Here is a 14,537-nt window from a genome sequence, read left to right as displayed (position 1 = left end):
GGAATCAAGTAATGGACGAATGTGAAAAGAAGGGAGTTGGAAAAATCCTACTCTACTAAAGCTGAACAAACTGCTAAAAAATAGCTGTAGAATTAGGTATGGCTGAGACAACTGTAAGATGTAAGATGGATGCAGAGGGAGGTACATATAAATACATTTTGTGTTAAAATAAAATGTATAACGTATGTATCATTTTTCAATGATTTGTTTTAACCAACTTGAGCACCCATACCTGAACTGGTAACGTCTAGTAAGTAGGCTTATGTGGTGGTTCTTTTCCCTTGCACAGCTCAGTGTGTACAACTATTTTCCACATACCTTGCTCATTAGGCAGGAACCAATTCCACAGGTATAAAAGAAAAAGCCCCAGATTAGGAGCAAGGAGATACTAGGTCTAGTGGATCTGTTGTCCTTGCATGAGCTTCACTTGCTACCTTTATAACATGAGAGAAATGAACTATATAATAATGTCCCCTGTGGCAATAATTTTATAATCATATTTTAAATTTTATAAAATAATATAACCACATTACTTAAAAAAAAATTATAACTCATCACCATTAAAAAAAAAAACCAAAAACGGGCTTCCCTGGTGGCGCAGTGGTTGAGAGTCCGCCTGCCAAGGCAGGGGACGCGGGTTCGTGCCCCGGTCCCGGAAGATCCCACATGCCGCGGAGCGGCTGGGCCCGTGAGCCATGGCCGCTGAGCCTGCGCGTCCGGAGCCTGTGCTCCGCAGCGGGAGAGGCCACAGCGGTGAGAGGCCCGCGTACCGCAAAAAAGAAAACCAAAACAACCTTCTATTGGGCAGTAAGTGTATTAAAGGATGCTAAGGAAATTTAAGAAAGCTTTATGTTGTCTCATGTTACAATTCTGTTTCAAGATAGAGCATTTCCAAGGGGAAGAACTTAAATCTAAGGTAAAGAATGGTGACATCACAGTTCCCAGACATCCAACTGTGTAAAAAAGAACAATTTCATGCTATCAACAAATTTACAGTGAGACACTTTACATCAAGTAAACAGCAACAACAAAAGCCACAAACATGATTTGGTTTTTTCTGACCACATTAAACAAAGCAAAACCTTTCAAACTGAGGACCTTGAAAGAATCATTTTCACATTCAAGTGATGATAATTATAGTCAAGATTCAGGCACAATGTCTCAGGATTGAATAATTGCCTACCAGGAAGGAAAAATACTAAACTGCTAGTAATGTTTTTAAAAAGACGTACAAAATTAAATAGGTTTGTATACTACTTTTTATACTATTGACAAGAAAAAAACCCAAGACACCACATCTCCAAAGTGCTGCTGTCATCCTTCATTACGGAGTCAGCTAAAGGTGATATTAACTAAAACATGCAATTTTAAATTAGTGTAACTAAAGCTTGTAAAAACTGTGCTTCGCTGCTGCTGTTTGTTCATAAGTTGCTGTGTTTGTCCTACCTTTGTCCATTTAATTTTAAGCTCTTTGATGCTAACTGCATCTTTTCCTTTACAACTTCCACTTAGCCTTACAAGATGTTCTATAGAAGCAGCCCTTAAATATTATATCTGTCTGAAAGAGTTAGGTAGTTACAAGAGTCTACTTGGGAATTCCAAGGACACTGATTAAAAACATCCATAAGGAAACTTCACTGAGTTTCAGAAGGAATGTGCAAAAGAGGTGTCAATTACACTGGGGGAAAGCCATCAGCTCCAACAAAACTTACTGGAGTAGCAGAGTGTAGCATCTCTCTACAGCTGACATCCATTCCAACAGGCATGCTTTGTTCTAGACAGATCCATTACCATTCAATAACCTGGTTGAAAGCTATTCCCTGATAAATTCTGCTCTATTAGCCGAGTCACACGGGCTCTGAGAAGCTGGACGGTCTGGAGATAATTCAACAATATATAAGGGTCATTTTCTTCATTTTACAAAAAACACAACTTCTGCGATTCAACCTGTATTCTCATTGCTTCATCTACAAGACAAAATAGGACAGCTGGGGACAACAACACTCTCCTACATCATTATCTGGTACAGTAGAATGTGCCTGAAAGCCGACAATGTGGGCAAGGCCTCAGCCTTCAGCTTCTAACAGTCCGTTTCCACAAACTGCTAGCCTGACTGCATTCTTAAAATAATTACCTACTTATTAAATGCACAAAAATAAAATAACGCAAAACGCTAACATCAAATCGTATAAATGACCATGCAGATTACAATGGAGTATTTTAAAATACTTTTGTGAAATACAGATACAAGATTAGACATGGGTGTGACAAAAGGAAACAATACGAAAGGGAAAATACCACACTTTCATGAATTTATTTGCCATAAAAATACCAATAATACCTAAGTGTGCAGCATGTAAAAACTGTACCACTGGCTGCCTTCAATCCTGTCACTTAAGAATTAACTATACACTCTCTCTCACCAATTATATCATTACATTTTCCTGATATATATATAAACATTCTTTTTTTTTTCTTGCCTTCCTCTGCCTGCATTTACTGAAGGATACACAGGCACAAGAAATCTAGATACCTCTAAGCTAACATTCAAAAGACACAAAGCATGCAATTCAGAATAGTTGCATATTACATTTCCGTATAATCTAACATACAGTATGAATTTAAGAGGTTACAAATCACAAATAAAAACAATTCCTTTAACAATTTTTTTTTTTGCTTAATATGAGAATCTATTGTATATTCTCCTTCCAATTATTATTTACTGAACTCTAAACATTTTTCGTTAATATTTAAATTGATAAAGCAAGCTGCCTGGATCTAGTCTCGTTGTGCTCACTTCTATCTGCTGCTTTAGTGTAAGGCACATTTTCCTTTATTTCACTTTTCCACAAGCCATAAAAAAACTCATTTCTAATTCATCCATTCGTTCAGCTTAACCTCTCTTCTCAGCAATTAAAGCACTCTGCGCATCCCTCATCTATCACACAGCCAGCTAAATAATGCATTGCGTCCCCCGCTCATCTTTTATCATCCCAAATGACAGGTATTAGCATATCTCCCCAGTCAATTACAGTGCAGCAGAATAATCACAGCATAATTGGGCGAAAGCCACTCTAATCACCAACCCTGCAAACTCGCAGAATAAAAACTGAGTGGCAGTTCAGACAGGCCTTGCTCTTGTCCATGACTCTAGCCAACAAGCCTGGCAGATCTCCATTTCCTTCCTTTTCAAACCTATCCTTTAGGGAGGTCAACTTCTCCATACATTCTATGTAAAAGAAAAGAATGTACACATACATGTGCACAAGCGGGAACTATTTACAACATGCACCTGCATGTCTTTATAATACTTGTGATTCCAGATGTTTGCACATACTATTAAATAGCACAAAATGAAAAATTCTACTGTCAATCAAAAAAAGTCATTTCATGAATGATGTCATTAGTTCTACTTCATGACTCATATAAGGTAAAACAAAATATTAAATTTTTTATAAATTTTTTATTTACTTTCAAAATTGAAGCCCTTCAAATGTCTACATGGTGAAGATTATCTTCTTCATCCTAAAAATCAGGATTTCCCAGCTTCTTTCCAAAATACTCATTTGTCACAGGAAATACTTTTTAATTGAGTATCTGTTGTTATTCTTATACTGCAATTGTATATAATAACTTTTTTAAAACTATGACAATATTAAATACAGGTTAACACATTACCACGAATAAAGAAACTATGCTTACATCTTGAGAAGGGGATTAAAAATTAAATGAGACAAAAATAGGAATATAATGTGAGAAACTTAGAAGAACATAATCACAAATTTAAGATACAATAAATAAACACACATATTTTAAAATTCTGACAAATGTTCAGGAAATTTGTTTGAATACTTTTTATAAGCTTATTGATTTTACCATGATATTTAATGTGTAATATCCAATCTAGGCCTATACCCAATTCTCATTTTATTTTATTTATTTACTTATTGGCTGCGTTGGGTCTTCGTTGCTGTGCGCGAGCTTTCTCTAGTTGCAGCGATCGGGGACTACTCTTCATTGCGGTGCGTGGGCTTCTCACTGCGGTAGCTTCTCTTGTTGCGGAGCACAGGCTCTAGGCGCACAGGCTCAGTAGTCGTGGCACATGGGCTTAGTTGTTCCGTGGCATGTGGGATCTTCGCGGACCAGGGCTCGAACCTGTGTCCCCTGCATTGGCAGGCGGATTCTTATCCACTGTGCCACCAGGGAAGTCCTGAATTCTCATTTTAAATAATATGTATTCATTTGCTACTCCATTCTTCACCTCCTCTCCCCCCCTTCAGTGAGACACAAAAAAGTCATCCTGAAATGAAAATTTAATTTGGGAAGAGTGGAGGGAAGTTAAGTGGAATTTCTTATAAAAATGTACGTAGCTTCTCAGGAAGCAGCCAATTGAGCGCCTTAAATTGCAATGTGTAGCTAGAAGTAAATGAAATTTTCTGTAGGATTTAATTTACTCTATCTTGATCACATAGAGCATGAGACCTACTATTTCTTGTACTTTTCCCTTCCTCACCTTCATCACTCCTTTTCACATTTCCATCTAAGACCAAAGGAAATCTACACCTGAGGTACGCTCTGGCCTGGAGAGAAGGCTTCCCCTTTCATCTGGAGGCCAGTGCCCACTCGCTGGGCAAAGTGGGCAGTGAATCTCAGCAGCAAGTCTCGGTGACCTGGCACACAGGGCCACACAATCACTGCACACTGCACGGATGCTTTGGCTGTGCACAAATGAATAAATTATACATGGCAAAACCCTCTACTTTGTGATTCAATGGTAACCACGACACCAGCAGAATTCAGGAAAGTACGAAAATAGGCAATTATTGCAATGAAGCAAACAAGATATACTTATTACTTTTATTATTTAGAATTTGTACGATTTTCAACCACAACTCTGTCAGATAATTCAGTCCTTCAGTACACACAAAGACACTAAGACAATTATACAATATCAAAAAGCCAACTGTCAAAAGACCAGAGTAAAAGGAGAATTTAGACACAACAAATAGTCTCCCAGACTTTTTGTTTCCTAATCCTGTTGTTTTAAAATTATAATACGAAATGTTTTATTTGCATTATTACTTCAAGAACTCTGCATGTATTTTCGTTGGCATATCTTTGCAAATGTACCCACAGGATAGATTACTTCAGTTGTAAAATGGTAATTTTATTGCTTATTGGGGAATATCTGTTACAAGTATGTATCAGTGACACATCTGGTATGCAAGTATTAATTCAACAGGTTTTTTTTTTCAAATCTGATTTTTAAAAATCATATCTTATCATATTCTTTAATTCATATAAATGTTCTACTTGGCTTTAAACAGCTTCCAACATATTGGCTCTTTCAACACCAGTCACTTTGACATTCTCAACTGACTTGCAAAAATTGACATGGCTTGGGTAAAAGCCAGATTTAAGGGAGGAGGAGGGTTTTCACCATCTGAAGAAACAAAACTGGCTTTAAAATTTGGCATAGGAGAGAACTTAAAACACATGCAATCAAAATCATCCCCCATCTCCCCTAGAATAACTTCTTTGCTTCTTCCCAACAAAATCTTAAGCAGCTTGATGATTATTAATATGGTCACAGTAACTCTATGCTAAGGAATTTTCTAGGCAAGCCCAGAGACATGTCTCTAATTATTTGTACACATCCCAATGAACAGGTGTTTCAGGGTGGGGGTAAGGAGAATATATGCACATTTTGATTATTACTAGAAATTAAGTCCTCAAATAAGAGTGCCAAAATAATGTCCCAGCAGAAAAACAGAGTCAGTCAAATGCCAGAATATGCAAGTAAATAAGCTTTCATTCAAGCATAACTCTTCCCTCCCTTAAAAAGATCACTTCTGAGATCCACAGCACCTGAGGCCGTGCTTAATTCCTACCATCTTTTCTTAAAAACCAATGTAAGTCTGACAAAAGCAGAAATGAATTCTGCTAGCCTCCACTCACATTCCTTTATTCACCACCATCAGGGCGAACATTTTTGTACAAATATACTTAGTAGATCTAGCGACCCACGCCATACAGTCAGGAAGTCCATCCAAAGAGTCTGCCCTCTACCATCACCTGACAGAGCATTTGGTCTAGAAGAAGTGGAGCTCCTACCACACTAAGAACCCACGTGGTCATGATGAATATTTCTGATTTTTTATATACTGTCAGAGCCTATTCTGGAAACATCACACATTCTTCATTGGGCTTGTGTGGCTTAGAGTCCTTTCATGCCAATTAAATTCCACAAACACCTGTGATCACCTGATATTTCAACGAGTATGCACATACACACTGCAATTGGGGTAAACAGCTTTTAAAGAAAAACAGTGTTTTCACTACTGAACGCAGATCTAAAATGATATAGGAGAGCCCTAATACACTGGATTGAGTCACATGAAATTGCCAACACTGTTGGCAATTTAAGCTGTAAAAATGTCAATACTGTAAGATTCAATCTAATCTACAGCTCCAGTACTGGGAAGACTAAAAATAAGCATTGCTGTAATTCTGTATAAAGGGCACTGGCCTGGGAGGCAGAAACTTGAATGTTTTTTCCTATTTTGTCATTAAATAGGGCTTAAAATCAGTCCCGTCACCTCCCTCAGCCTTAGTCATTGTGAAAGTAAATTGAGATGAATATTTTGGAGTACTTTTCCTCTTTGAGAAAATGATGAACAAATAACTGACCCATGAATCTAAGGCTCTAGAATTAGTCAAGGAGGCTCCAAAGGAAGTTAGGACAGGAGATTAAAGATGGCAGAAAATAAAATTCCTATACTTTGTTTCTCTTTTTTAAATCTTTGACTGGCTTTATTTCATTGGGAATGTTTGTTTATGGACAAAAAATATTTATATTTCCCCCAACACAATGAGAATAGCTTAAACTAGTAAGCACTCGCAGGGAGAAATCAGAAGAAGAATAAATGAGCACAGAATTGAAGGTTTGACCTAATGAATACAGAAGACCTGTGGCACTTTAGGGCTGAAAAGAACCTTAGTGAGATCAAGGAATCAATTTTCCAATCTTATACTATGACTTAAAGTAAACTCTAGGTCTGCTCACTTCCACTTAAGTAGTCTTAATTACAAAAGAGCAGAGAAGGGCTGCTGTTCCATATTTCATCCAAATTCAGAAATTAGGGAAGACCTTCCTGCCCCCCACAACAACTGTCAAGTAACCCCTTTCATGGCACTCAAGACCTCAAGACCTTTATAAGTCTGTCTTTATCTCTTAGTGGTATATGCTTTGGCCTTCATAATGTTCTGTATTTTCTAAATTTTATATTTACATAATCCTCTAAAGACAGAGCTGAAAAAGAAGCTAAAATAGCTTTTAAAAATGTAATTAAACATGACAAGTAAAACTGTACCAAAATATTTCAGGTGAGTATAAACAGAACATTTCCCCCAAATCTTTCCTAAAGAAGAAAAAAGCAGATTTATTTAAAAATCAAACATGTAAGTGTTTGAACCACCAGCAGGTGGCAGACTGAGAGGCTGGGAAATTCTCTAACAAAAGAAGGGAAGGACTCAACATGGGTTCCCAAATCCAGACTTGAGAATTGCTATGGATTTTGTTTTTCCTCCTCCAGTCTTTCTTCTACAGAGAAACAGAAAATTCTTTTGCTTTACCAATATATATATATTCTCATTTTAACTTATATTCAATGGATGAAACAGTAAAGAATAAGCTTGGTCCCTTATTCCTCTAAGGATTTCTAGTAGATTTTCATTAAATAAAAAATTGTAAATGCAAAAATAAATCCTTTATATTATGAAAAGTAATATGAGTTGATATGATTATGAACTTCAAAAAGAAAATGTTTGCTGGTTTCATCTCAACGACATTGTTACCCTAAATATACTTTTACACCTAACTTATATTCACACCCCTCTTAGAGAGTTAGCCAAGTAAATGCACTAGAAAACACATCCTGGTTAAGAAGATGGAAAGAGTTTAGAAGAACCGAAGTTAACATGGCTTCACAAGAAGAAAAAAAAAAAAAAAAACACAAACATATTAATGTATGCTTTCATGTGGTTACATTAATAAAGAAAGGATATCTGAACAGGTAGAATCTCTTATTACGTGAAGCTAAACATTCTAAATCTGAACTACTATACTCCTAGCCCCCAGGCATAACCCCAGGTAAATCAATGAATTAATGATGCATCACAACAGTCAGAACCAGAAGGATGCCTAACTTCATGACCCAGTTTAAAACTACTCTCAAAATCCAATGGGAAATGCCAACTTTATTTATTTTTTATATATATTTTTTACTGAACAGAACATCCCCTCTGCTTTATGCTACTTTACCAAAAGAGCAAATTCCTTCTGTTCTCTACGAATCTGCTCTAATCCTCAGGACTTTTTATCAGTTAAAAAAATTTCTATTCTAATTGTGAAATGTATTATGTTACAATGTCTGTGTCTTACGAATACTTGGAACTTTTATTTTCTAGAGCAGCTCTGGCCAACAGAACTTTCTTTCAAGTTGGAAATGCACTTCAGGTACATGCACTATGCCAATATGGTAGCTGCTAACAACATGTAGCTATTGAAACGTAGCTAGCTAGCGCAATTGAAGAAATAAATTTTAAATTTAATTTGAATTAACGTAAATTTAAATAGCCACACAGGGTAGTAACTACCATTATTAGACAGCACAGTTCTAGATGACCAGAATACGCAGTGAGCACTGATTAGGCTTGACTCCTGTCAGACGAACTGATCAGAAAAAAAAACCAGCAAGTGAGCCTCCTCCCACTTTTCCCCAAGGTCACTTTTTTGGTTATTTAGTAAAGGGAGCCCATTCAGAGATGCGCTACCAATTTTGTGTTCTATTTCCCTCTTAGACCTTATGACAAGCAGTTATGACAAGCAGTTAGACTGCAACATAACTTTTACTTTTATATGAAGGAGGAAAGGAGGAAAATACAGACGATTTTTATAATGGCCAGATGTCAAAATAAAGGAATAAGTCCAAAGGTAACTGAAGTCACTGCCTAATATGATCCTCCACCTAGACAACTGTCCACAATTAAAAGTACCTTATTTTTAAAAAGACAAAATAAATTTCACTTTTATTTTGAAATTTTGTTTACAGATGACTAATCCTTTTGTCATTTATAAGTTTTATAAGTCAAACTGGAATTCTATTCCATTTTGTAGAATACAACAAATAGATTCAATTAAAGCAATTATACCATAGAGTAGCAAACAATTATATACAAAAGGAGAATATAAATTTGCATCTCTTCTAGAACTTCTGCCTGGAATAAGATCATTCCAAAAGTTGTGTCAAGAATATAAGGTCTGGGACTTCCCTGGTGGCGCAGTGGTTAAGAATCCGCCTGCTGCCAATACAGGGGACACGGGTTCCAGCCCTGGTCCAGGAAGATCCCACATGCTGCGGAGCAAACTAAGCCCGTGTGCCACAACTACTGAGCCTGTGCTCTAGAGCCCGCGAGACATGACTACTGAGCCTACGTGCTACAACTACTGAACTTGTGCTCTAGAGCCCGTGAGCCACAACTACTGAGCCCGTGTGCCACAACTACTGAGTTTGTGCTCTAAAGCCCGCGAGCCACAACTACTGAAGCCTGACCGCGCGCCTGGAGCCCGTGCTCGGCAACAAGAGAAGACACCGCAATGAGAAGCCCACACACCTCAACCAAGAGTAGTCCCCACTCGCCGCAACTAGAGAAAGCCTATGCGCAGCAATGAAGACCCAACGCTGCCCCCCAAAAAATAAATAAATTTAAAAAAAAAAAAGGATGTAAGGTCCACAGAAGCAAGGGTTTATTATTCTTACCACTGCATTCCCAGCACATAAATAAACATGTATGTTTATTCCACAGGTATTTGTTTAAATGAAATGCATTAGAATGACAGAATGAATTCAATGAGTGTAACTGCAGAACTAAGATTAGCAAAGATATTTAAGTTAATAGTGAAATAAATCTTGCTTCTTTATAACTGTTGACTTAGCTATATACAACAAATGAGAGGGCAAAAGATTTGTGGTCATGAAATTTTTAAGTGATTTATTTAGATTTTGATTAAGATCTCTTAAGAAATTTACGGAAAAGTTATGTTTACATAGTTTTTCTTTTTTAACAACCCAGAGATATTTCATTCATTTCTCTTTTACTTCCCTACTATAAATTTCTTTGTAGAACTCACAAGCAACGAAGTCAAATTTTTAGCCTCTTTCTATGTTTCACAATATAATTATATATATTTTTGCTTAGCTGATTTATCGTCTCATTATCACTACCAGCTTTACCTAGTATATTAACGACACAGAAGGCGTACTTCTCTTGTAAAAAGAACCAACCCATGTTGGCTGCCTCGGAGATTCCTGATTTATTATTCTATAGAATTATAAGCTTTTTAATATATTCAAGTCCTGAGCGCAGCTGACGTCAAGATCAGCAGTTTATAGTTTGCAGAACTTTCCTTTCCAAATATCTTTGCTCATTTTTTTATTTTCAAACACCTCTTCTATTCACTGAAATTCTTGTTTGTGAGAAGTATACATAATTTTAAATTAATTAAGCATCTTACTAGACCTGGATAGAAACAACCGCCAAAGTTACACAACTCAGAACCACTAGAAATCAGTTGAAATGTTCAAATTCTAAGTTACCTTTGACTGAGATAAGCCTAATAAAACAATGAATCAGGATTCGTGCAAAATTAAGATTTGTGGAGAAGAAGAAAGAGCGCAGATACTTCCTTCCTATTAGATTAGCTTTAAAAAATTAATGTTAAAACAGCCACAATAGGCATGACAGTTCTGAATGACTGCAAAATTGTATTCCTGGGCTATAGTTTCACCACACTCATAAATAGAAATAGGTCGTTTGCACCTCTGGGTCCCAACACAGTTAAGTCATTTTCCACTGAGACTGACTAATTCATGCTTATAGACATTAAGTAAATATTAAGTTTGTAGATTTTAGTTCGACTTGGGAGAAAACGAAGCATACAGGAAACAAGTAATTAGACAGTGTCCTAAAGAAAAAGTAAAGAAAGATCAAAGGCACATTAAAGATCACTAAAAGGATCAGAGACGTATATGGGATATAGACACACACGCCACATCCACCAAGACGATGCCATTAATGTGTTACCAGTGAGTCAGATTTCAGTTATTTTTCCCAGTGTATATAGAAACAGGAAAAAAGATCAATTGCGAATAAGTGTTCAAAAACCTGACCAATACTGAATACCTAGACCTTTTAAGAAACAAGATAAAAATATATTTGCTGACTTACAGATAATAGTTACATGTATGAACACTTTTGAGTAGATATGCAAAAGTGAAAAGCATCTAATTCTTTAAAAATCATTCAATCATGGGAAAAAAAATTCAGATTGTGTTCCCACAAGTTGAATTTAAGGCTACAAAAGCAATCTGCTAGTTTAGCCATAAAACAAATGCAAAGCCTGTACACAGTGGGGCAAGCCATGAGAGCTGCTGGTACAATAACCTTCCACAATCCTGCTGCATACTCAGTATAAGCATGAAGGATTGTGGAGATGAGTTCACAAGAACTGACCCCACAGGTTTATTAAATATGCAGTGAATACTCTGCATGCATGCTGGGTATTTAATAAACAATGAAAAATGCAGAAGACGACCATATGTTAAATACTGCAAACACCGAATTAGCTCTATTTATAATTAGTTTTAGTAATTTTTGGTAGATATAGAGGCAAAAAAAACAAACTAAGGATATAAAACTTGAGTTAGTTTACCAAATATTTATAAAGTGTTGATGTCTTTTTAATTTTAATTTATATTTATTTATAATGTAATACCTTGCTAAGCTTATAACCTCTAAACAGTTTTGATTTTGGTAGTATTACAACGTCATTCCACCTGTACTTGCAGCACAACTAGTTTGACTGTACTAACAAAATGCCAAGCATCTAGAAGGGAAAGTAGGAGTCTGGTAGGAGTACCCGTACCTTACGCTCTCAAGTTTTCACCAACTACCCTCCGAAACTTGTGATTTTCAAAGTAATTGATGGCACCTAGGCTGTCCTTCTATACAGCTATATGAGAGGAAAGTCAGGCTCCCCTAGTAAGTACTTCTCACCAGTTTAGTTACGTGGTTTAAGAATTACTAGCAAATATGTACACAAGGCAAGTAAATCTAATAAAAAGAACTACAGGTCTGGAAGACTACGATTCTAAAAATCTGTGACTCCTCCGTCTGTGCTCTATATTTCAGGGCAGCCAATCTATTCCTTGATCTCACCCTCAGCTCCTCTGCCTTCCTTACCCTGCGTATCTGTGATCTTCAGGTCCTGCAGACTTACTTCTTAAGGATCTCTTTCCTCTTCCACTATGCCAACTCTGGCCCACATCATCTTTTCACCTGACCTAGTCAAACCCTTCACTGGTCTCTGGCAAACCCATCCTCCACAAAGTGGCCCAAATCATCTACCTAGGTTGCAAATCTAACCACTACTTGACTTTAAATCTTGTAATAGCTACGCATTTTCTGTAGGATAAAATTCAAATCTTTAACCTTTTCAACCCTAGAGCTTGCCACAGAGGCAGAATTTAACTACTTTTAGTTCCCTCTGAGTTTTTTCATGGATCTCCTCTGACCTGAAAACAGCTCTCATCTCTCCTGTCCTCTCTTGCCTAAATACAAGCCAAGCCCTCAAGCTCTGCCCAGGGATCAACCTCCGAGAATGCCTTCCCACTCAACTCCACCACACTCCACATCCTTGGCATAACTCAGCATGGGGACAACCACACCACAGGATAATCTGTCTGTCTATAGGCCTGTACCTACAAACTGACTGAGTAGCTCAAGGGCAGGAGCTGAGATTTAATCTAGCTGTGATTGGAACATAAGGGTCCAATAAATATTTGAAGCAGGGATAAGAAAGAAATGAATGAAGTTAGAATTATGAACTAAACACAGCATTCTGATACCATTCAGTGGTTGAATTTCACAGCCCCCAACCTGGGGGCGTGGGAATTTCAGTAAATTCTATTCCATGGCTAACTCAAATTTAAAAGTCATTTACTACTAAATACAACTCTTGGTCTCCTATACTATTTCTCATATTCTCCATGACAAAGAAAGAGGGAAAAGAAAATACTACCATAACCTGATCTTAATCCCAATAACAGAGAAATCTGAAACTTTGGAAGATTTTAGGACCTCTCCATTTGATTAAAAAAACACAAGTCCTCTCTGTTGAGCCTTCCAATCCACTTAGGGGAGCTGATGAAACCTACACAACAAGCTACATCAGACTACACACCTTGAGTCCAAAGGCAGTATCCTCCGAGGTCAAGACTTCAACCTGAAATCATAAGGAAAAAAATAATTTAGGCACTATCAAAAGCCTTCTTTGAGTCTAACCGAAGACACCAGAGCACAGGCATGGCTCAGAACTGAGAATTTTGAGAAAGCTGGCGTTCAACTTATGTCAGGTGTCAAGAAAGAGAGATCTGTGAGTCTCTTCATGAGTGGGTATAAATCCAGGTCACTGCCCTGGCTTCCAGTTTTATAACAGGGTGAGCACCTATCAAATTAATATATTTGCTATCACGTTGAAGTGGTGGTAGAAGTTCCTCAAAATGATCTGGGAAGTTAGGAGAATCATGCTTCTCACTTAGATCACAAGATGTCGCGTATACTTTTTGAACTTTTACTGTCGGTGAGGGGAAAGTTATGCTCCATAAAGCAATTTCATCATGCTTGTAAAGCTGCTAGTAATTTCTTGTCTCGTTCACATCAGAGTGGGTAGTCCTGAATCTCGGGAATGCTGCAGAGCAAGACTTCCTGAAAGCAATACTCAGGAAGAGGCAGGCAGAGTCTAAGCAACAAGTTGTGAAATGATGGCAAAACTTCAAAATTGCCTGTCAGTCTTATGCATTAGAAGACAGAGCTCATTAACATGAATTTTAAAAGCTGTGTGGAACAAGACGTGTATTGATAATTACTGTTTTTTAAACCTAATTATTCAGTCTGGTGTATAAAGCGTTTAAGTTTGACTACTACAAAGTACCAGTATATGATGGAAAAGAGCAAGGAAAGAAAGCAACAGAACAAATAGGAATATTTTTTAAGTGTCTGGGGAAGACAGTCGAGGTGGGGGAGTAATATCAGACTACCTGGCTTCACTGTTAGTGGGGTTTTTTGTTTTTGTTTTTTTTTTTAATGTGGACCATTTTCTAAGTCTCTATTGAATTTGTTACAATATTGCCTCTGCTCCACATCTTGGCTTCTTGGCTTCTAGGCATGCGGGAACCCAGCTCCCTGACCAGGGATCGAACCTGCACCCCCTGCATTGGAAGGCAAAGTCCCAATCACTGGACCATCAGGGAATTCTCTCACTGTTAGTTTTAAACACCTTAAAATCAGGCATTTGTGGTAGACACTTAAATAGAAAACATACAGGCTATCCAATGTATCTTGCTATAAAAAAACACTGGATTTTTCCCTTGGGGGGGAGAAAATACAGAAAGGAAGATCACTGCAATAAGACTGTC

General features: G+C 37.3%; 1 protein-coding gene across 8 annotated transcripts in view; it reads right to left on the bottom strand.

Moving 5' to 3' along the window:
- ARID1B (AT-rich interaction domain 1B) overlaps nt 1-14,537 on the bottom strand; it is a 411,248-nt gene that overhangs the window by 155,425 nt on the left and 241,286 nt on the right. For 5 of the 8 annotated variants that reach the window (XM_029223438.1, XM_029223435.1, XM_029223437.1 and 2 more), the window contains one exon: nt 13,304-13,345. The exons of the other annotated variants lie outside the window; for them this stretch is intronic. In XM_029223438.1, the coding sequence (XP_029079271.1) occupies nt 13,304-13,345 (42 nt within the window). The remainder of the gene's footprint in view (nt 1-13,303; nt 13,346-14,537) is intronic. 8 annotated transcript variants of the gene reach the window in all.

Source organism: Monodon monoceros, unplaced genomic scaffold (genome assembly GCF_005190385.1).
Source record: "Monodon monoceros isolate NGI ecotype Baffin Bay Population unplaced genomic scaffold, NGI_Narwhal_1 Super_Scaffold_15, whole genome shotgun sequence".
NCBI lineage: Eukaryota > Metazoa > Chordata > Mammalia > Artiodactyla > Monodontidae > Monodon > Monodon monoceros.
The sequence above is the reverse complement of the archived record's forward strand: the minus strand, read 5'-3'. Positions and strand labels throughout refer to the sequence as shown.